The sequence below is a fragment of the Gambusia affinis genome, linkage group LG01 (assembly GCF_019740435.1).
Source record: "Gambusia affinis linkage group LG01, SWU_Gaff_1.0, whole genome shotgun sequence".
NCBI lineage: Eukaryota > Metazoa > Chordata > Actinopteri > Cyprinodontiformes > Poeciliidae > Gambusia > Gambusia affinis.
Window position 1 is genome coordinate 42176233 of NC_057868.1, and position 26924 is coordinate 42203156.

A 26924-nucleotide genomic window follows, 5' to 3' on the forward strand; every position below is an offset into this window, starting at 1 on the left:
AGAAGGGTGCATCTATTCCTGTTGAACTTATTCTTATATTGTCTAATTTCATCTTATTATTTTTTTATGTTGTCTTTTCTTTTTAGTATGGACCTCTGTATGTGTCTGAGATGAAGATATCATTGATTGAGCTTTTGCATTTTGTTTTCCACCACCAGCTGATTATTAATTTTTTGTTAGTACAAAGAGCCTCCAGCGCTCAAGACTTTGTGACTGATTCTTCTAAGATTTCATAAGCAAAGTCTCAATTAACAAACTCCCATAGGAGAGAAAGTTTGTTGTAAAAGACCAAAATTGAGTCAGCACATTTGCCAGAAAGAACACAGAGATCAGAAGATCTAAATACAAACTGCACAGTTTGTATTTAGATCTTTAATGGGTGATATTGTTGTGCTATATTGGTGCTTAGATTTCTTATAGGAAAATATTCAAAAATTCACTTTTCAAAAAGGTTACCGCAAGTAGTAAATAAAGAAAAACCTATCAGGAGGAAACTATCTACTGAGTTCTACTGGACAAAAAGTAAACATTCAGATACTACAAAATTATTTTATATGCAAACAATAAAACTGATACACTGGCTCAAAGCTTAAAGTGAAAACACTATTTCTAGAAAAAATAAAGGTTTCTGCAGGGCCTTAAAAAGTCATAAAATATTTCAAAGTTTTCAACATAGTTAAGTGAACTCTGCTCTAAGAATAATTGCATTAAGTGCTGTGAGACTGAGTCCAAAAACAAGAAAAATTGCGTGGGGTGAAGTCAGGTCAAGTTTATTTGTGTGGCACATTTCCGTTCACTGTGCTTTATATGATGGAAACAACACAACAAGCAAACAAAAAGGAAACATTGGATTATACTGTCAACATAAATAGAAGGAATGAAAAGTTGTAATCTAGACTAGAATTAATCTGTGTTCCAGTCGTTATTAATCCAAGATAACTCCAGACATATAGATTTTGCAGTCTTCTGGAGGTTTTTTATTTTTTAGATTAGAGGACCATAAAAACTGAATGCTGCTTCTGATTCTGGGGAGCAGCGTACACTTCAACTAGGAGATCTTTGATTCAACGATCAAGTCTTTAATGTAGGTTGATGCTGAGCCATCCTCCAGATTTTACAGTGTTTTATATCAGCGGTGATCAAAAGACTAAACAAAATGTTAAAGGATAACTGATAAACACAAAGATATATATTTTTTTCAATTGTCAATTCACTATATCACCTCCTTAACAACAGCAAACTCTAATAGGAGATGATGTAAATACCAAACTAAAACTTCCACCCCTAAAGTATTTCCTAAAACTTTTCTGAATATTGCGGCTTTGTTATTTGTGAATACGTAAAGCTGTTTTAAAAACTAATTTATGCATCTCTCTCTTCAGCAGGACAGAGTTCAGGTGAATAACGGAGTGCTGACAATCAACAACTTGAATCTGGCTGACGTTGGAATGTACCAATGTGTGGCGGAGAACAAGCATGGCCGCATCTTCACCAATGCTGAGCTCAGAGTCATTGGTAGGAGCGTAGAGGCAGCGCATTTGTTGTGCATGTCAACCATTCTACGTCTGGGTCATCAATATAATTTTACCTAAATAATTTTTCTGTTGCTTGTTTCCCTATGAATCAAAGCTATATTCCTGGCTTACGTTTGTCTATAACTCTGTCTAAGCTCACATGGCACTTCTAATTTTCGATTTTTTTTTTAATACGTAGAGTTTACAGACAGTCGTAACTTAAAAAGAAAACAAAACAAAACTGCATCAGCTTTACAGTTTTAACAAATACATATAAATTCACTACTTCAGGCTCTGAGAGAGGCGACAGCTTGTTTCAGCAGCTCTCCACTAATTCTGAGTTTTCTCATTTTAAGTCTATTTTCAGATGTGTCTTGTGCTGCATATCTTGATGCTGTTGTTACACCTTAATTTCCACTCATGAGGGATAATAAAGTCTATCTATTCCTAAATTATTCTTTCCATGGCTGTTTCTAGCTTTTTGGGGGATCAAATTAGAAGCCCCCTTTTCGTACTGCTTAAGAAAGGGGATTAGATCCCGACCAGAACTTGTTTGAGACCACAAAAATCTTATGTAGACTAGTCATTTGTTTAACATGCACCACACCACGCTATATATAACCTTGGCTAGCAAACCCGACTCCTAAGCTAGAGTGAATGTCTACATGTTACGTTAACAATGGAGTACTTCAGAAAGTTGTAACGCATAAAGAAGCCATTAAAGATCATTGGCGAGGCTGAGGATTTTGCCCATAAATATTATATCGTCACCCAATGAATGATTACAGAGTTGTCCTTATGACAGCTGTTCTCTACAGGACGTAGACGTCTAACTGCTTGGCAAGCCTGAAGGAACTACAGCTGGAGATTCACCAGGCCTCTTGTCAGCACAGGCCTGTAAGTCTGTAAAATTAGGGATACTTCAACACTCATAGTATGTCTAATCATATTTGTCTGGCCGGCTGCCATCCAGTGTTTGGTTTTTCTCAAAGCTAGCTTGTAGGCTGTATCTGTCACAGCAAGATAAAATGCAGCAAAAAGAAGCCCTCAGTACAGGTCAAGAATGACTTCCCAGAAGCCTAATCTACACTAAAAGCTCCAAACATAAATTCAGATCCTCAACAGAATCTACTGCCAAATGTTCCCAGCTAAAATTTTGTTGCTCCTAATCAATTAAATTTCCCCCATTTTCCAAATTAAGAAATATCCTATAATACTAAGGTTGATGAACACATTTCTTGACTGTACCATCTCATTTAGACATTTCTATAAGAACCTTGTCTATGAAAGGAGCATATATTTGTTAATCGGTGCTAAAATACTTTGTGAAAACATCAGGTACCAATTGTAATTCAATAAAAAAAATATAGCCACCTTAATTTAAAAAGTTGTTTGACTTACTAAAAAGTGGATTCAACAACAGATCCATAAAAATGTTCTTATGGCTGCTTCAACAAGCAGAGTGAGAAACATATCAGACTTTTTTTTTTATTGTGGAGACATTTTCTGGGCAAATGGCATTTGAGATATTTAATCAAAGTAGCATTTTGTCACTTGCTGAAAAAAACCCACTTTATGTTTTTGTTGATGCAGTCTCAGACGATAGCAGCGACAGTTTGACACCAAGGCTTTAGTGATGAAAAGTATTAGAAGTAAGAGCTACTTCTCTTCCTTGTACTGCTGCTTTATATGAAAACAGAACAGACTGGCAAGTCAAGCTTCTTGTTTATAGGAATTATTTCTATTCAGGTAATTAAAACATAACATGTTTTATCTCTAGTCAATCAACTAAGTCATTTCACATTAGTCATTGAAAACATAATTAATTTAAGACCTTGAAAATCCTTCTCCCTTAACTATACAGCTAACTTAAATCTTCCTTCTGACTTCAAATGAGTAATAAATAAATAAGAAATACTTCATGTTTGCATTTCCCATGCAGTGTCAAATAATGAAATTTGATGCAGCATGTGCACCATGTCGCTGATGCCACACTGTGTGCTCTTTAAAGAGCTTTTTGCTGAGTCGGTGCACGTCTAAAACAGCTTCAGACGGTGGTGCATTAGTAATTAGGGGCCTAAAGAAGCAGCAACAAAGCCTCAGCCTTGTTTAACATTCTCTCATTTTAGCTTTTACAGCCCCAAAAGCTCGACTCTTAATGCATAATGTCCTTCTGAAAAAGATTCACGCAACTAAAATCAAAAGAAATATGCACCCTTGAAAATTATGTACCATGCTTCATTTATGAGTATGTCTCTGGATGTGTGCAAACAAGAGCATGAACGTTCAGAGAGAGCAGGATGTGAGTGCTGCTGACCCGCCTAATGGATAGAGTGACCTTCACGTCTTAGGAAGCTCCTCTGTGCTCTTCCTCAGCCGCTCTGTTTCCATTTCTTTTCTTTCTCTTTTACCTCAATCAATAAATTTAACCTTCCTCCCCTTGGGTTCCCCGCCTGCAGCTATTGCTCCCGACTTCTCCCAAAACCTGTTGAAGACACAAACATTGGCCCGACAGGGCGGCGATGTCCTGATCGAATGCAAGCCCAGGATGTCTCCTCGCGGCGTGATTTCATGGAGGAAGGGGAACGAAGCCCTGCGCGAGAGCCACAGGTACCACGTTACTTTCTTTGCCGCTGTCGGTAGAGTTTGTCTCTTCTACTAGCGGAGGAAGATTTAAAAGTCTTATTTAATTTCATCCTACTTGATATTCATGCTGACAAACTGTGAAGAACAGAATCACAGTGTGACACAATATAATTTGCATTGCATAACAGGGTCCGCTCTCCACTCCCTTCCCCGTTATCTTCGTTTCTTTCTTGAACTGTGTTGTACTTTCCTCCTCTGGCTGGTCTCTGCTCTGTTTGTTTAAGGTAATTGGGTGTTTCTAGACTGCAGCAATCAGATCGATGTGCCGATCCATCAGCTCATTAGCAGTACGTAAGGCCCGGAGGGTCGTTAGAGCACAAGGCAACCGGTGATACAGACCAGCAAAATGTGGCGGAAGGGGATCAAATGCCCAAAAGGACTTATCAATGGGTTGCTGCTGTGCTCACGTTCTTTTGTCATTGCGGTGGGAACACCGGGGGAATGCGCTGGACACCTTGTTTCATTAGACATAGTGTTAAAGAAAAATCAATGCAGCGCCTCCATGAGCTAAGAGAAGATAGAAAAGGAGAAGAAAATGTTAATCAGGCAGAGAAAACCGCTCTTTGTCTGAAAGCAAAATTGTGTTCTAGCTGTCAAAGATTGGCAACTGGTCAGATCTATGGTGTTTATGTCCACGTTGCAGTAGAAAGGTTTTCATTTACATTCGTAGATGCAGTTGTACATTCGTAAAATTGAAGTTGAAATGTGATCAAACTCTCGATGTGATCACTTTAAAAAAAATATATATATATATATATATATAGCAGAATTACTATATGTGGATTCATCATTTATCAATTTCATCAGCATTTTTGAAAGATGTTCTAGACATATGCGCAATGTCTTATAAGCTGAAGACAAAGTTCTAAGAACAGAGTAATTACAAAAAATTATTTTCCTGCAGCATAAGTATGTGTCTTTATCCTGGATTCATCTCTCAGGTATGGGACCCTCATAAATAAACCTATACATGAAATAGAAAAAAATATATATATCTGTATATTTTCAAAATGTGAATATACATACAGGATATATTTTTGGTCACCAAATGTCATGAAAGCAACACCAAACAGGACCCCAGCATAAGAGAAGTCTGCAGAAAATGTTTACACAATTGAAAATGGCTACAACATTTAAATAATAGACTCCACTGTTTATTATACATGCATACATGAAATTAGCCATTATTTAACTGTCTAACTTTCTGTCTGTAATCTGTAGAGTGCTTCACAACTAGTGAGTGGCAAAACTAGTTATGGAAAGGAGAAAATTACATGTTTTTTTCTTTTTTTTTTCTTTTTCTTTTACTGCCTTCTGCTTGCATCCGCAACACAGATTGTATATGATGGACATAAAACACACAGTTTAGTGTGGTCACAAAATATGATTTTAATCTCAGCTTCCTTTTAAAATGTCAACACTAACCATCCAAAATGTTGTCATGGTGATGTTCAAAATTTGAAACCATTTTATTTCTGTACTTAAATGAACAGGGTTTTATTTCCGGAAATGGTAAAAGGGCAATTCAAAAAGAACACTCTTTATTTGACTTCCAGTTGTTGGATCTCTAATAGATCCTGTTCAAACACATAAGGAGTCAAACCAACAGGCAGCACTTAGTAGTTTTCCATTGAAATCCTCCATAAGATTCAAAACTTCGACCAGATTAAACTTGTAGAAACAGAACCATCGTGAAGTGCAGCTGCACAATAATTGTTGCTCTAGTTTCTCTTTTGTCTATGCAAATGACTCATATTGTGTTTGACAACATTCTTATTTTTAGCAGAAATAAACCAGCGAGAGGCAGAGCACACCAGCTGGCACATGCAGGAAACTGGCGGGGGTGCATATTTCTCATTTGATATGGGATTAATTGTTCAACAGCCTCGGCAGCTTTGCCACGTCTAACCTCTGGTATATCCATCTTCCAGAACAGCGGGGGTGCCACAGGTTTAGTCATCTCTCACCTCCACCTGGCAAACAAGATGCTCAGGAAGCCGATTCCGCGTTTCGTCAATTCCGAACAGGACAAAATATTTTATGTACGGGATACTACAGGCGCAGGATTATATGTTCCAAAATGTCTGCTAAATGTGTAGCCCAGCTTGCAGATTTATCAGCCTCTAAAGCATTGGAGGGAAAATGCATCTAAGCTGCAGCGTGCAATATCAATCACGCCCATAAAAGCAAGATTTCCCATATGAGATTTAATATCCCACCCTTGCCCTGAAGTGGGTGAGCCGCATGCAGGATGTTCGGATTTTACATTATTGCAACTTCTCTCGCCCGCCTGCTCCCCTTTTCCTGGCTTGTTAGCATTTACTTTCCCTACATTGAAACGAGGCAGTTTCCCGCACCATTACAGCGGTGGCACAGTGCTGATCCATCCTACTGGCTTAGCTAAAGTACCCATAATTCTTTCTAATCTTCCAGGGATAATGTCTTCAAGCCTCCGAGATAGAAGAAAACAAATCATCTAAGAACAACGCGGTATCCGATTAGTTAATAAAATCATGCCGGGTCTATACTTAAGTCAGCTCATATCCAATTCACGTATAACCAGATATTCCTGGGGATGCTCGGCACTTACAGTATGCAGGAAGTGATGAGGTTAGCGGTAAAGCGCTTACCCTAATTAAATTTCATTGCTGACCACTGCCAGCAACTGGGAAACGGATATAAGGAATAGAGCTGTGGAATATTACCCCGAGATGAAACCGCTGTGTTTAAGAGTGTTGTGCTAAACACTCTGTGCTGTTCTTTTGTCATATTATGAATCAATTTATAATCCTCCTGCTGTGAGGTGGAAATTTTCCAGTTGTGCTACTAGAAATAGATTCAGCAGTTCAAGTGAAGCGTTTAAGCGGCACTTTAGAAAATTGTGAGGCGTTTGTAATATACCGAGTTAATTACACAATTCTTCTGAAGTGGTTAAAATAATGTTTTCATTTACAGCCTCTTGGTTTTTTTTCTGTAACACCGCAGAGAGACTTTTAGATTACAGCCGATAGCTCACTTTTAATGCCGGGCCAGCAAAGGGTTGAGGTAAAGTGCATGTTTACTCTGTCACACCACCCTGGCTTTTATGTACCCCTCACATTTCACCAGTACTTTAATTGCTATAGAGCGGCCTTTCAAAAATAATAATAGAAAAAAGAAATCGGAGTGAGCGCATTTCTGAAAGATATTTTTCTTCACACATCCTTCTCTCCGTTTCTTTGCAGCTTTGGTGGGGAGGGAAGCCTGACATTGTCGTCTGCAAGAGTTCATTGGCAAGCCTTATCCCACTGACATCTCATATCCATAACTCTTTGTTATAGCCCATTACAAAGAAAGCCCTCCGTTCACTTAGGAGAAAATACGTCCGGCTCCGCGGGGACTGGGCGATGTTGTAAAGACTAATGTACTTTAATTCTTCATCCTTTAAAGCAATACAGGTCATTCTTGATCATTTTAAAAAGCCCATCCTCCCCTAAAAGGGGTCTTAAAGAAAAGGATGAGTTCAGGCACCTTTAAAACGGTTATATTTTTAAAAAGTGTCTTAACCCCCATTATCATTTACAGTTTAAACAATGACAAGGGAGTTTCTAGTAAGTATTTCATTTTGGAAGGAGGAAGGAGATTACCCATTTCGTAAGAAAATGTGCAATTACCAGTAAAAAAGTAAATCAAATTATGGTTTGAAAAATACAGTTCCTGTTTTTTGACGATGTTAGAGTGAACAGAACATAGAGTAAAGCCTATTTCATACGTTCTCATCCTGCCTCACTGACAATATTTTCTTTGTAAAGGATTGCTAATTATGACGTCATTCTAAGAATAGCAACTACCCATCCATTGTTCGTACCTGCTTTTCCTTGAAGGACAATGGTACACAGAGGACAGACAACCACTCACTCACAAACTCATACGTAAGGGAAAATTAGATTAACCTAAAAGTCATGATTTTAATGTGCGTAAGGAGGTTAGAGTACTCAGAGTACTGAGACATACCCATGGAAAATGTTCAAACTACATGCGGAAAGACTTTAGGCTGCATTTTGAACAGAATGCAGAAATTGACTTCTATGTTCAGAAAGTGACTAAAACTTCCTAGAAATATGTGAAAGTGTAAAAAGTTACAAAAGGAAAAGTTTCCTGGCTGGAAGGGGGTCCGGAGGCGGATTTTGTGAGGGGATATTTTTGCTGGATATTGCACACATAAATAATATTCAGCTGTTAACAAATGTATGTCTTACTCAGTGAATGTTTCAGTGTTACTTTTTTATTTTTTAATTTTTGCATTTCGACACAGACAACATGTGGTAGAGATCAAATTAGAGCCGTAAAATTAGAATCTCAGCAGAACAGCTGTTTCACATCAGGAAATATTGATTTGCGCTCATGAACTTTATTGGATTTCACATGTTTGTAATACTTTTGATGCCTTGCCAAATTAATTATTAGCTCAAGACGCAGTGGGACTCTATTAACAGAGGATTTTTTTTTTATTGCCTGTCTAGGTAATTTCTATGTCTGAATTGGTACAGGCAGTTTTGACTGACTAATTCTGTAATTGTGCTTCCGCGAATCTGCAAAGCTTTAATAAAACAGCTGTTCCTTGATGTTGAAGAACTCCACAGCCCTTCCTTAAATATTCAACAATAATCAGAAATGCTTTTGAACCTTTTTATCAGCATTTCTTTTCCTTTTGTTGGCAGGCCATTGTTGTAGTTGCCTTTAATTCCCTTTTTGAACACATTTTTCAGATTTCTCTGGTTTAAAGATGCCAAATACCTCAGGACATATTGGCATTTTTTGTTTGATATTTCTGGCGGCTAAGTTATTAAATATAGTATTTGATTCTTTATGAAGTTCCAAAAGTCCCTTTTTGAGAGTTTGCCGAGAAAATACTTTTGATAAAGTTTCTTTCTTTGTAATAAAGCCACTATCCAGACATTCCCTCAATTTCAAACATTTGCTGCCAGTAGGCGAAATATTTATAAACACATTGGAATTCAGAGAGAGACAAACATTAACATTGCTAAAGGAATGATAGACTAAAGATTCTCACAAAACATTTGTAGCTCACTTTTTTTTGGACAGTTCACCAGTTCTTCTTAGTCAGAAGCTTTTGTTACATATTTAAAATATTTGATAGTTATATAATCGAAATCATTGCATACCATACACGGAAAATGCCATTAAGCAGCTTTTTTTGCGGTTAGAAATGAAGACAGTGACTATTTGCATGCAGGAGCTAGGTTGCCAAATCATCTTATATGTAGAGACTTTTAAAAAATACTGAGTAAAAAAATCTCTACTTTGGAAAGTATTTTCAAAAAATGTTTTCTTGGCACAAAACTTCTTTTGTCTTTGGACAAGATTTGCGAACTGCACAGAAAAATGTTCGCACCGCCTATACTTGTTTAAATAAGAGCTACATTCTTTATTATTTAACTCAAAGCTAAGAACCTGTGATAAATAATAATCTCCTAATACCTTGCATGTATAAATGTCACAATCGGGACATCCTCATAGGATTCTTCTTCTTCTGTCTATCAAGTCTGTAAAGTTTGCCTGTTAAATCAAGACAGCTCAGACATATGAAACTGGGGAAAAATACAATTAAAATATCAAAAGTTGTGCCATGTACAAAACATATATTTCATATTACTCTGATAAACTAAAACGAGAAAAAAACAGCAAGTTTTCTGAATTTTAAATAGGAAATTATCAAACTGTTTTTGTTGAGGTAAAATCAGCAGATTTGGAGTCGAGGACAAACAGTTTTGTATGTAAAACAGTCACGTTAATAAATTAAACATAAGCAATCAGCTTCCGATACAGAACTGATTAGTTCCTTTAAACGGTTGAGCTTGTGAATGGATTGCATTTGAATGTATTATTTTCTCGATAAAGAGTTCTTTGTTGGTAGGAAAGCTTGCTGTTTTGTTTACATCTCTTAAATTGGCACTGTCTCATCTCTTTTCCTGTGATCCATGGATGTACATTGCCCCTGTAACCCATCAAACATGGCAATCCTAGTGCCTGCTGTGAGACACAGTGGCAGCTGGTGGAGTCGAGCGTTTATTGTCTGGGTGTTTCAGAGAGTAATATAGCAGCGCAATATAACCAACGATTAGGAAAAAACCCCATTAATTTAGAAAGTTCTACATAAAATCAAAAGCCCAAATCAGTCTGTAAAGGTTTACTTTGTATTTTTACCCAAAGGAGTAAAAATACAATAAATTAAGAAATAAGAAACTCAATATCTGTGATTGCCTCAATGTATCATATTGGTTTACTTACCAAAGTAAGGAAATAATTAAACTGTTCAGAGTCAAACTGTAATCATTTAACCTTTGACATTTCAGAACTAACATTCCTACTGCAGAAAACGAATGACCAAACAGTGCAGTGCTTCTGCCTTTCACGGGATTTAATAGATTTGGATGTGATGCATTGCTTTTAGTAATTAGGAAGTTCAAAAAGAAAAAAAATGAAGGAAAATATGTTGTTTAAAACCAGCTGGCACGCAGTGATAACAGAGAGCGCACGAGCTGTAAAAGTGAACCGCAGGTGATAAAATGCAGTACTTTTTAACTGCGTTAAACTAGACAAGTGATGAACTTTCATTTACAATATATGAATAACTGTTTTTAATGACACTGTCTACAGAAATGAAAGAAATGAGACTTTCTTTTAATCTTTTTGTTCAGTATGGACTCAGGTTTTTACAAATGATAAAAGAATGTGTTTTCACAATCAAGCAGTTAATTACTCAGCGGCTCCTCTAGTTTTTAGTTTTCCTGGGTATTCAAGGATCCTAATCTTTTTAAGTGTTTTCTTTTCATTTACTTCATCCTTGACTGAACACCTGCACAAACAAAAACACAGTAAAACAAATAATTGCATTTTACCTTAAAAGCTATTTCCACCCACAATTGCAATCTCTTTCAATAACATCCCTTATTAAAACAGCCGCAAAGCATAACATTTACATTTCACTAAAGCTTTAAAAGGTGCCCCATGTCTCCGAAAGTGAATAACACAAATTCTAAATATTATTTTGAAAGTCTTGGAAAATATGTATGACTTGTATCATTTTTTTTGTGGTAAACCAAAAGTTTCATCACTTTTGATATGCACAGTTGATCCCCGTCACTGTTGTCATGAAGTCAAGATGTGAATTTTACCCCATGAAATGATTTTTTTTCTCTCTCTCTCTTCACTTATGAACTAGAGGGTGACAGATCAAACTGTAACAGTTCACACAGAGCTTCAACTTACATCAACCTGATGAAAATTCCACGCACCACTTTGGCTGTTTTTAGACTTTGAACTTCTTATTCCTCTCTTAACATGGAGTCTAATGGTAATATGTAGTGTTTTGATCCCTACAGAATGATGGTGCTGGATAATGGCAGCCTGCGGCTATCCAATGTCACTAAAATGGATGCTGGGATCTATACATGTGTAGCCAGAAACCAGTTTGGAGTAGCGAGCAGCTCTGGAAGCCTTTTCGTTAAAGGTGAGTTCTTGAACTGATTTGAAACATTTCCATTGATGTACTTACTGATTATTACTCCCCTATTGCAGTTTCCAGGCATGTGTCCAAACATTGTACTAGACAAATTCACAACACCTATTTTATTGATAAGAGGATCGGAGAACCGCCATCTTTAAAAGTGTCTTCCACCACTCCTACTTAACTGAATATTAAAAGTGAAGTTGTGCTTTAGAAAACGTGAAGACTAATCATGGGTTGATGTGGTCCTGTTTCAATCAATGCAAACAAATAAAAAAGCATGAATATAAAATTTTACATTATTTAATTGTAAACAAAAAAAACAGTTTTTATCAATATATATAGCATTTCAACAAGTAACCAGCATCAAACTAGTTATATATTTGGTTTGATATTGTCAATAATAAAGAATAAACTAGATATGTACATACGTTATACAACAATTTAACCACTTGAACTTGCTTCATGTGGTTTAGAATAAAAAAAAAAAAACAATCTACTGATATTTTATGTCAAGGGTTATTGAGGCACAAGACTAGTCTGTTATTTTTAAATAAAACCAGACATAATAAAATTCATTCTTCTCGTTCACCCTAAAGTAATTTCAATATCCCCTTAAAGTCTGTTCTTCATATTAATTCAGTCTGCAACAAATCTAGTCCTTTGAAAAGGAGGCACCGAGGTCTGGGCACGCCATTTGCATGGAGAGTGGCCTAGTTTTTGTGGCATCCTGCAGAGCAATTTCACAGATATTACACTCATTCTGTTTTTACATCAAAAGTGTTGGACCAATGTGTATGAATTCGTTACTTAACTAATAAGTGCCCTAACTCCTGCATATGCAATGATCAAAGGTGGTAATAACAAATTGCACCATTTATTTAGCTAAATTCTCCTAATTTTATTTTGATAGCAGTAAAGATAACCTTTGTTATAGGTCATAAGGCAGGGCAGCAGAGATAGTTATTTCCAGGGGAAGCATTGTTTTGGTAGCACACAATCTCACATCATAGAAACTGATTTCCACTTAACTACTTATCTTTTGCAGTTAATTTGCATGTATATATTCAAGAACGTGCGTGCAGCTGCCTTAATGCACTTCTTGATTTCTGTGATACATCTGTGGGTTAGGTTCTGTTCAACAGACTCAAATAGCAATGTTAAACATTTATGCTAACATGAGAAAACATAAAGATTCTTGTAAAACGGTCCTGAGAAAATGGACCGTTTCTGACCCGTGCCTCTGTGGTCACTGAGACGGTAAGCACAGCAAAACATGGCACCTCCAGCTGAAGATAAAATACGGATTAAAGGGACAGGATGTTGCGTATATTATACATCCTTTCATAAAGGAACTAGAAAGAAAAATGTTGACAGAAATCTGCATATCAAGATCAAGACAACACCAGACTGTTGTATCCAGTGTCACTGTTATTGTGGTGAAAAAGATGGAAAATAAGATCCACCGCAGAGGAAGCCTCAGACACATACATTTCCAGTGGCCACATTCCATTTTGCATTGATTTGTTACACATTCAAACTGAGCGTGCAACAAAGCGCAGCAAGTGGATATTTAGGTTTCCACAGCGGAGCCACAGGCTGCTGGAGTACAGAGCCAGTCTGAGCTGTCACTGAGCGGGGGATTGCAGTCAGATGCTGCTGTAACCCAAAGGCCTTAGAGGGTTTGCTATTTTAGGTTCCGTCTTTTAGCTGCAGATGACAACTTTACGTTTTCCCTGTCTGTCCTGTCAATCTTATAAGATTTTAATCTGCTGAGTAGAAGAGCAGGTCAAGAAGACAGGAAAAGTTCAAAAAGAGGAAAAACTTTATGATGTCTCATAATACTCTGTTTCAAATTCTAATTGGTGCTTTTTTAAATCATCTTAACAGAGATTGCAATTCAGCTACAGCTCGAGCTCTTTGAAGTGTCTTATCTACTTTCACTCCGTATATTTACGCAGAAAGACAGAAAAAAAAAAACTGGATTTATCATGTTTTGTGTGTTATTTTTGATTGTTTGTTTTGGATTTTAACTTGTATGTAGCCACGAGTTTCATGAATGTTCACACTATTATTGCAATACAGCTGAATTGCAATAATTCACAATTTTCTAATAATAAAGCTATAGCGTTTTTTAACCATTCTGGAGTAGATATGTTTAAATGCACAAAAGGGACATGAAGTTGAAAATTGTATGTAGGATAGAATAGAAATACACTGTACTGCCCCACAGTGGTGAAATTCAATTGTGGGAGTGGAAAAGTAAAGGCAACCGAGGCAGGTCGATTGAAACAAACATAAAAGCATAAAAGTACATACAAAAAATATATTATATTATTGTAGATTAACAAATAGATACACTATATATAGAATTCATTACTGACATCTTTTTCACTTTCAAGCCATCCGCAACCTTCTTACTTCTTTTACTCTGTTCAAGTAGCTTTTTTTTAACTCAGATCATAAAAAAAAAAAAACTTTTTCTGTATTTCTGTTTATCTGAAATCTGATTTTGAAAGAGATGGTTCAGCTGCTACTCACTGATGTTTAGATGTTGCGAGAAGAAATGTCGATGATTGCCTGTACCACAATTTGGGAGCAATCATTTGAAGCCCTGAAATCTTGTTATTGTTTTTAAATCTACATAATAAGCCCTAGGAGTCACCAGATTGTCCCAGCAGATGTACACACACACGCACACACACACACAGAAATAAAGAGCACATCTATTTTACCAATAATTTATTTATGTTTTCTTCCTGACGGGCAGAGGAATCAAGTTAAACCAAACAGCATCCAAGCAACATAGAAACTCCTTTGTTTTTTTTGTTGTTTTCCTTTATGTCCTTTTACCAGGCCCAAACTTTGGATCCCTCTGACTCTCTTATCTTATTTTGATGCCTCCAGTCACCACTTGATGCTTTATCCTATCTGTACGATGATACAGATTTTTTTCCAAAACTCACTCTCTATAAGATCTGTCACATATGTGCATCTTTCTTTTGGAAACATTATTTTATTACCACACCATCTCACATCAAAGAAACTGATTTCCAGTTACAGTAACTAAATGTGTGATTCCCAGTTAATGTAAACAGCTGCTTACTTGAGAATGTGTTCTCTGGGGGTTTAATTCTTAATGTCAGTGTTTTATGTAAAGTTCCTTCCTGATCTTTTCATATATTTATTGTCATACCTAACACGAATATTGCCATGCACCGATGTCTGATACTAAAACTATAGTTAGGTATTTGTATATTATTATTTTTTGCCACTTTGCTGTTACTCAAGTCGTTCTTATGAGATCTATGGCACAACTTCTTTCTAATCGTAGATGATAGCTTTTCTCAGGGGTCCTTGAAAAGACTCTTGAAACACTCAGACTAAGTCTATTTTTTGAACAATCTCTTTCTTATCCGTTTCTCTGTTTAGAGTCTAAGAATGAGTAGGTCTTTGTGACATGCTCTCCAGTAGCCTTTGGCATCAGTCCATTGGTTCCTTTTGAATGCAGCAGCTCTGGGGCCTCGATAAAGTAAATGGGGGCTAGGAAGCTTTTCAAAGATCGCTGTGCTTTTCAGGGCGTTTTAGTCGGCTATTGTTGAACAGCTGATTGGTACATTGAGGTGATGATAAAAGCCAGTCAGACAGATGGGTCAAAACTAGTTTTTGGTTTTTTTTTTGTCTCTGCATATTCTGTAGATTCAAAGAACTCTCGCTGTTAAGAGTATTTCAGAGAAGTATTGAACTTTTTCACATCTTTTGCTACAGCCACAAACTTCAATTAACCTTTTTGAAACTGAACATGATAGCAATGTGCTACATGACACAAAGTAGCACATTGCGAGGAGAAAGGAAAATCCTAATAGATTTAAGTAGCTCTGATCCGGCTGTATGTTCAAGGTGGTTGTCTTGTCAGACGCTGAATGTCATCTTTGTTAAGATTGCCAGAGCTCAGACAAGGTGACAAACCTATTAATGTGATGGAATCTGGAGAAAGAGCAATTTTCTTTTGACTGGAAATGACATTGAGAAACTCGTCACTTTGTAATTATTACTTAAAGAAAGTAAAACAGAGGCCACTTATTGTTAGTGGCCTCTGGAAGTAAGGCACAGGACTCTTTATCTTCTCCCTCCTGCAATGTTTAATTCATAACTGTTTCTCAAAGTAGCTCATGGTCTTGCTTGGTTTGTTTAAGATTTCAGTCTATTAAAATCAGATACTGCAGTACCAGGGATTTTCTAGGCATTTCTAAAGAGCAGAGTCACCACTGGTCTATTAAAATGCCTTTTGGTGGTTCCTTTCAACATGTTTTCTGAATCAGAGGTTCAAACAGAAGCCTTGCTTTACTCTTTTCTTCTGCACACTTTACATGCACAAGAAATTTGCTATAACATAGAAAACATAATATATATCTATATTGATAGGCAAATGATGCATAAATCTACTTTGTACAGTAAACATATGAAAAATTTGCATAGAATTTAAAAACAGTCTAGTACTGTTTACTATATGCTCCCCTTGTCGTACCAGCAATATATTGATAAATCGTTGATCAGCACAAATAAAACCAGATTCTAACTAGATATCGTGACTCTTTCTGTTCAGCATGTTTTTATCAGCACTGTTCTCTCATTTGGTTTCATAATGCCAGTGTGGTTGATTGAACAACTGTGCAGTAAGTACAATAAAATCAGTCGAAAAAGGGAAGTCTACTCAGAGAAAGAATGTATATCACTGTTTTGCTCTTCTACAATAACTTGTGCTCCTTGTGAAAGTGCCCAAATTAAAATGGTCAAACAATGAATGCAAGCATGCTTAATATGTAATAGTTCAAATCAAAAACGACGCAGAGCTCATTAGCAAATGAGGAGCAGGTGTATGATTATAAGCAGGATGCAGTGGGAAGGCAAGTGACCAGGCTGAGGAAACAGGAGCGCTATGTAAACGGATATGGACTACCTAAATAAAGCAAAGCACAACCAAACTCTCAAAAGATCATGACACAACTCTACTTTATAGCACACCACAGCTTACAGTATAACAGCAGTCATTCATTGCACAAGTTTTGCTCCTCTCATTTTTGCCACATGTGCCAAACTTTCTCAAGGCTCAACCTGGAATAAAATGTAGTGGGCAATTGCTTTTCCTCCAGAGCTGTGAGATAAACTTGTTTTGACAGAGCTGAATATAGACCTTTACTTCTTCTGACATATTGCATTGCTAGGCCGTCCATTAGATGCTTATGACATGCCTGCAGAATTCACAAAGGACAGGTGTGTAGGCCCCTCTGGATGGGACGAATCCTCTGCACAACACGACTGCTGAATGAGACATCCAGCTGAGACAACCAAAGATTATTTTGACGAGCACCACAGAGAGGAGGAAATAATGGTGCTTTTTGTCGCACACAAGCAGAGCCAAATTACAGACTGAAAGCTGATCTATTATAAAGTAGCTGGAGGTTTTTCTTTTGTTTTTACATGCTTTTTTTTTTTTTTTTTTTCCCCACCGTGCTTTTGTGTATATGCTAATGCAAATGGAGGTCACTGTCAGACTCAAAAGGGATTTGTTTTCTTTCGTTAACGTCTCACTTCTAAGTAGATCAAAAGATGAGATTTGTTTTTGTAATTATTCGTCAGAGTTCGGGAGAAGACAAAATCACAGTTTTGCTCAACATGGTAGCAAGTTGGTCAGTGTACAGGAGGTTATTCAGACTGAAAAAGAAAAAAAGGAAAAAAAAAACTACTACGTTATCAATGATTTATGTCCTGCAAATGTTTTCTGTTATTTATAGAGGCAACCACAATCACGAGTCCAGCAGGGCACCTGGATGTGACCGTTGGCGAGAGCATTGTGCTGCCCTGCCAGGTTTCACACGATCCGACTCTAGATCTGAAGTTCACCTGGTTCTTCAATGAGCAGGTCATCCACTTTGGAAGTCAAGGGGCCTACTTTGAAAAAGTCGGTGGGGTGAGTCCATGTGTGCATCTTTGCATTCCCTCGTTTGAGTGTCTTCTGTACAAACTACGTTTGCCCGGACGGTGGACAATTTAACTTTGTGCTGTTGTATCTGCCAATGCAAGGTTTTAACAGCAGATCCTTCAAGTCCTGTAAGTCGAGGTCTCGCTGAAAGAGTCCATAGCCACAGATGGCTGTAAATCCTTACTAGTCTGATCATGTGCAGAAACATATGCAACAAACTTTGATGCGTGTGCAGCAAGATTAATTTCTTCAGATGTTTAAGCTACAGTAGCTCTTCGGTTGGATCCGACCACATGGGCCAGCCTTTATTCCCAATATGACTCAACAAACTTTTTTCACCCATGTAAGACGTTCCCTCCCGTTTTCCTTCATTAGACCTCATTTTATAGATCAGACCAGCTACAGAGACCTCCCACTAGCAGCTGCAGAAATAACCAGTATGATGCCTGATCTGTGTATATTTACTTTAGACAGCTACTTAAACATATGCTCACAGTTTTGCTTAAAAATCCATTTGAAGAGCTATGTTCTACTGAGCTGTCAATAACTTTCCAATAGATTAAAATAAAAAGCTCACTTTGTCTTCTTGAAAGTTTCTATTTCCATTTGATTACAATGACTCCTTGCACTTATATAAAAGCTTTCTGAGTCTAACAAAATTATTCCAAAGTCCTCCGTTAAAAAGCTTTGATATATTCAAAACATATTTTTGATCTTTACACATAATTTATACAGTGCAACTGTTTTTTTAGGTTGAGGAGATTTTTCAGGCAGGTACAATTGAGTGGCTAAAGGAAACAGCTGCAGCTGGTTAGATTTGTCATTTTTAATTTCAAAATGTGAGTAAATGCTCTAAGGTTGCTTAAGAGAATCGATCCTGGGTTCTTTTAATAGTTCCTTTACAAAATAAAAGAATTGCTGTTTGCTCAGTTTGTGAAGTGCAGTCACCTCCTTCATTAGTGAAAGAGGACGTTCGTCCCTTTCTGCCGCTTTTTCAGTCTCACTAAAGTTCTTTGAACAAGGATAAAGAATTTTAGCTCACCTTTTCACACTAAGCCTGTTTTTAAAACACCAGGAGTTTTATAAATAGTCTATCTCTGTGTTTTTTATTCAAATTCTATTTTTTTATGCAACCGAGTGCTACAGGGTATCTACCGTGAGCTAGTCAGGCAGCGATCATGATCAGAATTTTTTATTTTTTTTTTCCCATGTGTATTTTCTAGCAGCAAATACCTGGTTGATTAATTTTGACTTTGAGATTTTAAAAACAGGCATGATGTAATAAAATGTGAAAAGACAATTAATAAGATTGGCAGCACCAAGAGTTTAAAGAGTAGCTAGCAGGCACAGAGTTAATCTGGACAACTGTGAAAGAGGTTATACATCCTTTTGTGAGCTTCTTTCTCACTTAAGTAAAATACATTTTGCACATGAAAATGTTTTAAAAACAGATACATTAGAGTAGATAGATGTTATTTTGTTACCTTTTTCTCAAACCTTGCTTAGGGTGACTAAACCACTCTCTTCCTCCTCTACTGTTCACAACATCACCTCCATCCAAAAGGTTCTCCATCCTGGTCGGTGCCATTTTCTGTTGGTAATAAAATCTGGAAAACATATGTTTATCCAAAAGGAAATATTGGGAAAAAAAATTTTTTTGAGTCAATTTTAACACCTATATATATGTGTGTGTGTATGGTGAATATGTAAAAATCTAATTATTTGACTAAACATAGAAAATCATCTCAAAGATCGTCTGATATAATTTGATATTTGATTTTCCATTTAGCGTATTTTCTGTTTTTGTTCTTCACCTAAATTTTGCAAATCCAGATGAGACGTGTTCAGGACAAGGAGTGACATTTACCCATCTTCCTCTCGTTAAAGTTCAACAGACGAATTTAGACTTCTCTAGGACTACTCACTTCTTCATTTGATTGTATAAGCTCAGAGTTTCTTTTTATGCCACATATTAAGTTTGTCAAAGTGAAAGAGCTCTAATCCGTTCTATCCCGAGTTTTGTTACTTTAATGATGGCAGGTGTTTTTCAAAGAGTGACGGATTGGGAGCAACTGCATTTTTATCTCCATAAAATGTCCCTGATTTTACATCAAAGTAGTTTCCAGTGTCGCTTCTCCCTTCACAGTTTCTCGCTTCTCGGAGATAAGACATCAACTTTATATCGGCTGTAACTTTAAAGTTCACAGTTAACCGTGTGTTTGGCATTGAGTGGTTTTCTGTAGACTATAAAGAGCCAGGGCATATAAAAAGAAATGGAGCTGAAAGAACCTTTTTAATTCCTTACAAAAAGTTGCCCTTATAAATGAAGATTAAAGCAATAATCGGCTATTTAATGTCCCTGGATGAGTGCCGTCTCTCTCCCTTTTCTTAATGAAATAAACAGAAGAGGACCAGAAATTGCTTTGACATTTCATTTACTTTACCTATTCCTTTTATTCACTTTTGCAACTCCATGACTCGACCAATTAAGTGTTGTTTTATTATTATTTCCTTTATTTTCTTTTTTTTTTCTTTTTACTGTTCTTACTTACCATGTATTTTATTTCTGACACCTCCGTCTACAGCGTTCAGCAGGTGACATCATGATCCGGAACATCCAGCTGAGTCATGCTGGGAAATATACCTGTGCAGTTCAGACCAAGGTGGACAGTGTGTCCATTGCTACAGATGTAGTGGTCAGAGGTAAGGATCCTCCTATACCACAATCAAAAAAAAAAAGTTTTTTTAAAAAAGATTTAAAACTACCAGTGCAAGCAAGCACACTCAGTTGGCCGAGATGAATGGATGATAAAGAGTGGAGCTAAAAGCTTTAACGTCAGATGTGAACACCCACAACGATTAAAGGCACCCGCAGCACAGCTGTTTAAAATCCTTTAAAGTGCACCCATCTTTAATTACTTATCTTAACATAATCTCTCATGCACACAAACGCGTTTCATTTAGTACAATAATTGAATTGGGAAAAAGTTCTGCGTTCAGAAAAGATTGCCACCAAGAAACCCCAGAGTGCACAGTTGTTGTTTCCTTCTGATATCAATACTTTATCCACTCCTCTTTTGCAAATACGATTGGAGGATAATCGTATTTGCTATGAAATCTTCTTTGACAAACACATTTTTAAAAGGCTCTTGTTCTGTGAATTGAGAAAGGCCCATGAAAAAGATTGAGTTCCCCTCTTCAGAACCACTTCTTTTTCGATTAAGCCGAAAATGTTAAATCTTGCTCCTTGTAAATAAGTAAATAATACATTGCTTTTCCCTACGAAGGCCACCAGAGTTCTTTTTAAAATATGCTGATGTTTCATTCCACCATTTGCTACAACATGGGCCTTAGTATCACAGATAATTCCCTGTATCTTACATTGGACATGAAGTGCTTTTTCACAGAATTATCCCTTTTCTTTTGTTTGCATGCGTCACTTTTGTTTTTAATAAATTGTAAGACCTTGTGGCACAAACAATTTATTGCCTGCTTAGACATTTACCATATCACACAATCTAATCACCAGAAAACACAGTCACAGATTTTTGAATTTAATAAATTTTAAGACCACTTGATAGTACCAGTAGAGTGTGACTACGTAGTCACTACGTATTACTTGTGAAACAAAGTAATAATCACTACATTAGAAAACTTCTTATGAATGCATTTCAGGAACACAAATAAGAATAAAAGAGGAGTTTTGACTGACTTTGGATAGGTTTTGCACTTGAGATGCTGAAATTTATTTGGAGCCGCTACCCTTAATTTCTTCTAATCTGTTTGTTCAATCAGCTCTAAGCATGGCTCTCCCACTCCATGTCTTATGTCTTCTTCCTCGTGTCTTCGTTAATCTTTGCAGTACTTATCTTCTGTGTAAGTGAAGTGTAACTAATCATCCTTCCAGGTCCTCCAGGCCCACCTTTGGACTGTCAGGTCACTGAGATGACTGAGACTACTGCCTCTCTTTCCTGGAGGCCAGGGTTGGACCACCACAGTCCCCTCCTCAGCTACACCATCCAGGCTAGAACACCCTTCTCTCTTGGATGGCAAACCGTCGCCACCGGTAGGCTAATGCAATTGAAGACATTTTCTTTAGGTCTCTGAGAAATGCAGTTTTAATATGTAGATTTTTTATTTTTTTTTATAAAGGTGAAGGATGTAATTGTTATTTCTTTACAACACTAACAGTGAGGTGATGAGAATATCTCCTTGTAATTTTTTTTTTTCCCGGTATTGATAAGATCTTTGTCTTATGATTCTCAGTTCTAGAACCGTTAAAGGGAAAACAGCTCTCGGCCACAGTCACTGACTTGAGTCCCTGGGTGGATTATGAGTTCAGAGTTTTGGCAACCAACAGTGTTGGAACAGGAGAGCCCAGCAAACCCTCAAAGAAGAACCGCACCAAAGAAATGCGTATGGATTGTTTTTTTCTCTCTCTGCTGATAAATGTTTACATGACTGATGTCCAGTAAACAACATCAAACAACCATCAATAGCTAAATGTACTGTTTGACATAGTCAGAGGAGATCATGTTTATTTAGAAAGTAGAAATAATCAACCAAACACAATTCTGTTTTGCTTTGTACTCACTTTTAGCTCATAAAAATGAAGTTTAGGCAGTTCTGAATCTGTAGTCAGCTGTTTCAGAGACATCAACTGTAAAGTTATCATTACATGATTTATAAGAGTCCATCTCAACTAAGTAGTGTTCACTGACAAAGAGGCTATATGGCATCAGGCTGTGCATACAGGCTGGTGCAAACTGTCAAAACATTCACATCCTGTTTCAATATCTGAATTCCAGTTCAGCACATATTAATTAAATTCAGTTCAGTGAATCTCAGTAAAACTAAGCTCAATGTAGTCAGATTCAGAATCATACTAAAGTGACGCACAGCTTCACAGGAACCCTTAAGCAAAGCCAAATTCAGGAATAGTGGCCATTTTTTTCAACTGTTTTGTGGCTAAGAAGACAAAGAAAACTGAGTATCAAATAAAGAACTCAAAAAATAAATAAAAGTATTAGATATCAGTAATACATAAATGAAAAGTTAAGACACCTTTAACAGAATAGATATTGAGAAAGCCCAGGATAACGTAAGCCTATAACTATTAGTTTCTCAAAGAAAAGGTTGGAAAAAAAGGGCTTTTTTAAAAGTCGGTTTGCATTACAGACAAAACCTGTAAACTGGTTCCATAAGAGAGGAACCTGATAAATGATTCTACCTTTAGAAACTCCAAGAACTCCCAATAAATCTGCAAGCAGGAAACAAAGTGCTCTAGGGAATATATGGAAGGATCATATCTATATTTTAAGATGGAACCTGAATATTAAAGAATTTGTAAGTAAGTAGGAAGAATAATGTAAAGCTCAACTCCACATTTCACAAATAGAAAAATAAACCTTGAGAAGTGCTCCGAGTTCTTTCACTTTTCATCAACTCTCGCTTCAGTACCTTTAAAAGAGCTGGAGGCTTTTTATTGAAATTCACAAATACCAAAACGCTTCCTGTTTTCACAAATTAAAATCAGCCAACAAACAGCATGACATGCCGATAAACGTCAAGGACTCGAAAGAAAAAGAGGAACACACCCACCCATTCCTGCTTGATTTTCCTCAGGTGCTTGAGTGTTTTCTAGCAATCAGAAAACAAGAGGCAGGGTAAGAAGGAAGTGCACAAAATGCTACATGTTAAAAAGACAAATATAATTGAGTTGTATCTGAGGAAACCTTATTTGCTTGTTGTCTCCTCACATTTTATTGCGTATTGCAGCCTATACCTGACAGTGGAATATGATCTTGTCAAACAATGTACCTCAAACAGATGTATCATTAGGAACTTTATTGCATAAAAGCACAAAGCCTTTCATGTCACGTAAGTGACATAAAAATAAAAAATAATAACAGAAATAAATAAAATAAGGTTTTGGCTGTGTCAGCTTTACATCTGACACTTTTGTCAACACCTGTTTCTGTCCAACAATATTGAAAAACTTCATAATTCTTATATATATATGTTTTTTAGTAGCTCATGCATTTAGTTTTCCTGTCACTACTCTCCTCAAAATGCGGTGTTTTTAGTGTACCAAATGCTGATTTATGCTTTGGGGAGATAATTTGGATCGTTTAAAAAACACAGAGTTAAAACCTGTGATCCGGTTTGTTGAGTTAGATAATTAGATTAGAGACCAGACGCCGCATTTTTAGACCACCTTTTTGAACTACACGTCAACCTGATGAGATTTTACCAACCCTGAAGGTGTTCTGTTGTACTTGGCACACAGATGGTGCCAGCAGGTCCTTTACGTGTTTGTTAGAAAAAATAATCTAGGTTCATTTACTTATGAGTTTAAGGTAATGTTTTCATATTATTATTCTGTGTGATATTTACTTAGCTTCTTACTTAGTTTATTTCTTTTGTAGTACATCATAAACGGTTTTAGGATGTTTGCCTGGAGGCTAGAAACATTTACACATTCTTGCGTCTTCAGCTGCTGTGGTCATTAGCTGATTGTTTTATTAGCTTCCTGTGAAACTGATTGGTAATGGTCAGCCTCGTGTCCTTGTAAGGGCACGTCAACAGAAGGTTCCAGATCATCCTGTAGTAAAGGTCTTTGATCCATTGTGTGAAAAAGCCAACCTCTTTCTTTGTAATCATAATAAAAGGCAGTTGGGGATTGAACTACACATCCCAACAGTGTTTGAGATTTTACCAGCTTCTTTTCTGCAGAAAAGCAATTTGTGTCTCTGGTTGATTCCTTGCAGGTTAGGAACTAAAATAGACCCAACAGTGTTGTAGGTTTTAAGTCAGAGCTTCCAGGGAACTGATTTGTTTGTGAAGCACATGAAACGTGTGCTTGATCAGATTCAGATCTGGAGAAGTTGAAGGCCAAGTTAATACCTTAGACTTACTTCTGTGATCCCTAAAACATGTCTAAACATTGGTTTGATTTGTTGCCGGGATAATATTCCTGCTTAAGGAGGAATACTGTTTCCATCCTAATGGTTCTGCAGTTCTGCAGTCCCAAACTGTGATGTATGTCTCATACTTTTCGATCAGAACTATCCTGAACTTTTTTGGCACTTCATCTGTTACACTTCCAGCATGCGACATGAGCTGATGTTAATCTTGGTTGTCCCACTAGAGCAATTTTAGAGATGCTATGGCACAGCTGTCTTGTCGTTACCAGTGCTTTATCAAACTCAAGTCAAATCCTGACAATTCCTCTCAGGTTTTAAAGTATCTGCTAAAAGACAAAATGGATTTACAAAGTTCCCAATAGGGACCCCACCTCTTGCTCATTTATCTTTTCAAATTTGGACCAGACTGATGTTTGCTTGTGTTTACTTTTTCAGTAAGCCAGAGAATGGATTATTCTTTCCAACCCACTTTGGCCTCAATGCTAAATGCGAGTCAATCTCAACCAAACTGTTAACCAAACCCTTTTAGGTAAATCAGTTCAAGACTGCATTAGTCCATATGCAACACTTGGCTGGATTAGCAAAATATCCCAGATTTGGTTGTTTCATTCAGCATTACATTTGCAGTACATATACATTTCTGTGAATTCTCTCATTCAAGCTTGTTTGTAAAGAGTCGTCTGTCTGTCATCTCCTGCCTGCTCAGCCGGTTCCTGAGGAGATGCAGGGTGGTCCGGGCTTTGGCTACGTGGTGGCGTTCCGCCCACTTGGGGCTCAGGGCTGGATGCAGGCTGCCGTTACGTCCCCTGATGCCTCAAGATACGTATTTAAAAACGAGACCATCCCTCCCTTCTCCCCTTATCAAGTCAAAGTCGGCGTTTACAACAACAAGGGCGAAGGACCTTTCAGCCCGGTTACTACCATCTACTCAGCAGAAGAAGGTGCGCAAAATAAAGCATCTTGTCTTCCAAAACCGTATGAAGTCACCTCTGCAGACAGTCCAAAAATATAAATTTACAAATTATTATATTTCCACATGTTGAAATTGGTATTTCAGTTTTGTATTTCTGCAGCATCAAACCCCCATTCTCTTGTAATACTATTTCACTTGTATGTGAAATACAACACACAAAAAAGGGAGGGGTGTTTCTGCACACAGTTGTGAACAAAACAAATTTAGCTGCACTATTTTTTTTAAGAGTGATGCTGTGTTTGTGAGTGTAGAGAATGCATGTAATTCTAAGCATCATGTGTGCCTCAGAACCCAGCAGAGCTCCAGTGAGGCTCAGGGTGAGGAGTGTTTCAGCATCTGAAGTGGAGGTCACCTGGAAGCCGCTGGCGTGGAGCAACAGCCGCAGACGTATCCTTGGCTACGAGGTCAGGCCAGCAGATGCTCACATTATTTAACATGTAACGGATGCAGACAGAATTGGCATTATGTTTTTTTTAAATTTAAGAACGAGGTGTTCTCTTTGCATTTCCTGTGTTATTTTTTACTTAAAATCAATTGTTTTACACTTCATGCAACAAGGGCAGGAGTTAAAATAATAGACTCGAACCGACGAAGTGTAACCCGAGCATCTTTTGTGTTTAGCTGCTTTACTGGGGAGAGAAGGAAAAGCCGGATGCAGCCAGTGTGGTCAGAACAGAGGGGAATAAAACATCAGTACTCATCAGGGATCTGGAGGGCAGCAGTACCTATTACATGTCCCTGCGGGCCTATAACAGTGCCGGAGTGGGTCCACAGAGCAGCATAGTCAATGTCACGACCAAGAAACCACGTAAGGACTCCACTTTAAAGATGCTGTTGGCGAATGGAAATGTCCTTTTGTGTGTTGTATTTTCCTTGTTCCTGTCTTTTTTTTTGTTGTTGTTTCTTCATTTCATCCTACCTTTAGGGCCAGAGTCTATTGAGCACATATTAGATTGAGGAAAGTGGTCAGCACCAACTGTAGGAAGATTACGGCCTAGCCTTTTCTCTGCGTCAGCTGATATTTTAATAAATTTGTGTGTTGCAGCTATACTTAAGAAAGTGTTTTTCTAAAGGGGATTATTACACAGGTTCACTGTATTTGACTGGTTGCACAGATTTGATTTGATCCAGTTTTCTCTAATACGCAGAGGGTCAAAATCATGTGTGCACTCTAAAATATATAATTCCTTCCCCTAAACCAAAATATTGACGGGGATGTATGTGTACATTGGATGTGTACATTATGCAACTGAATGCATAATTTTGACCCCGTCTTGAAAAAATGTATAAGACGTAATAATAATGATCAAAAGTCTATTGAATTTCTTTGTATAATTATCTCGGCACAGAGAAGGAGCAGCTCAAATAAATA

At 37.2% G+C, this 26924-nt stretch overlaps 1 protein-coding gene across 1 annotated transcript in view; it reads left to right on the top strand.

The window, feature by feature from the left end:
* cntn3a.1 (contactin 3a, tandem duplicate 1) overlaps positions 1-26924 on the top strand; it is a 93411-nt gene that overhangs the window by 61310 nt on the left and 5177 nt on the right. The window contains exons 12-21 of the mRNA XM_044115159.1: positions 1383-1515; positions 3974-4124; positions 11546-11673; positions 17466-17641; positions 20239-20356; positions 21561-21719; positions 21920-22069; positions 25254-25520; positions 25841-25956; positions 26174-26360. Of these exons, the coding sequence (XP_043971094.1) occupies positions 1383-1515; positions 3974-4124; positions 11546-11673; positions 17466-17641; positions 20239-20356; positions 21561-21719; positions 21920-22069; positions 25254-25520; positions 25841-25956; positions 26174-26360 (1585 nt within the window). The remainder of the gene's footprint in view (positions 1-1382; positions 1516-3973; positions 4125-11545; positions 11674-17465; positions 17642-20238; positions 20357-21560; positions 21720-21919; positions 22070-25253; positions 25521-25840; positions 25957-26173; positions 26361-26924) is intronic.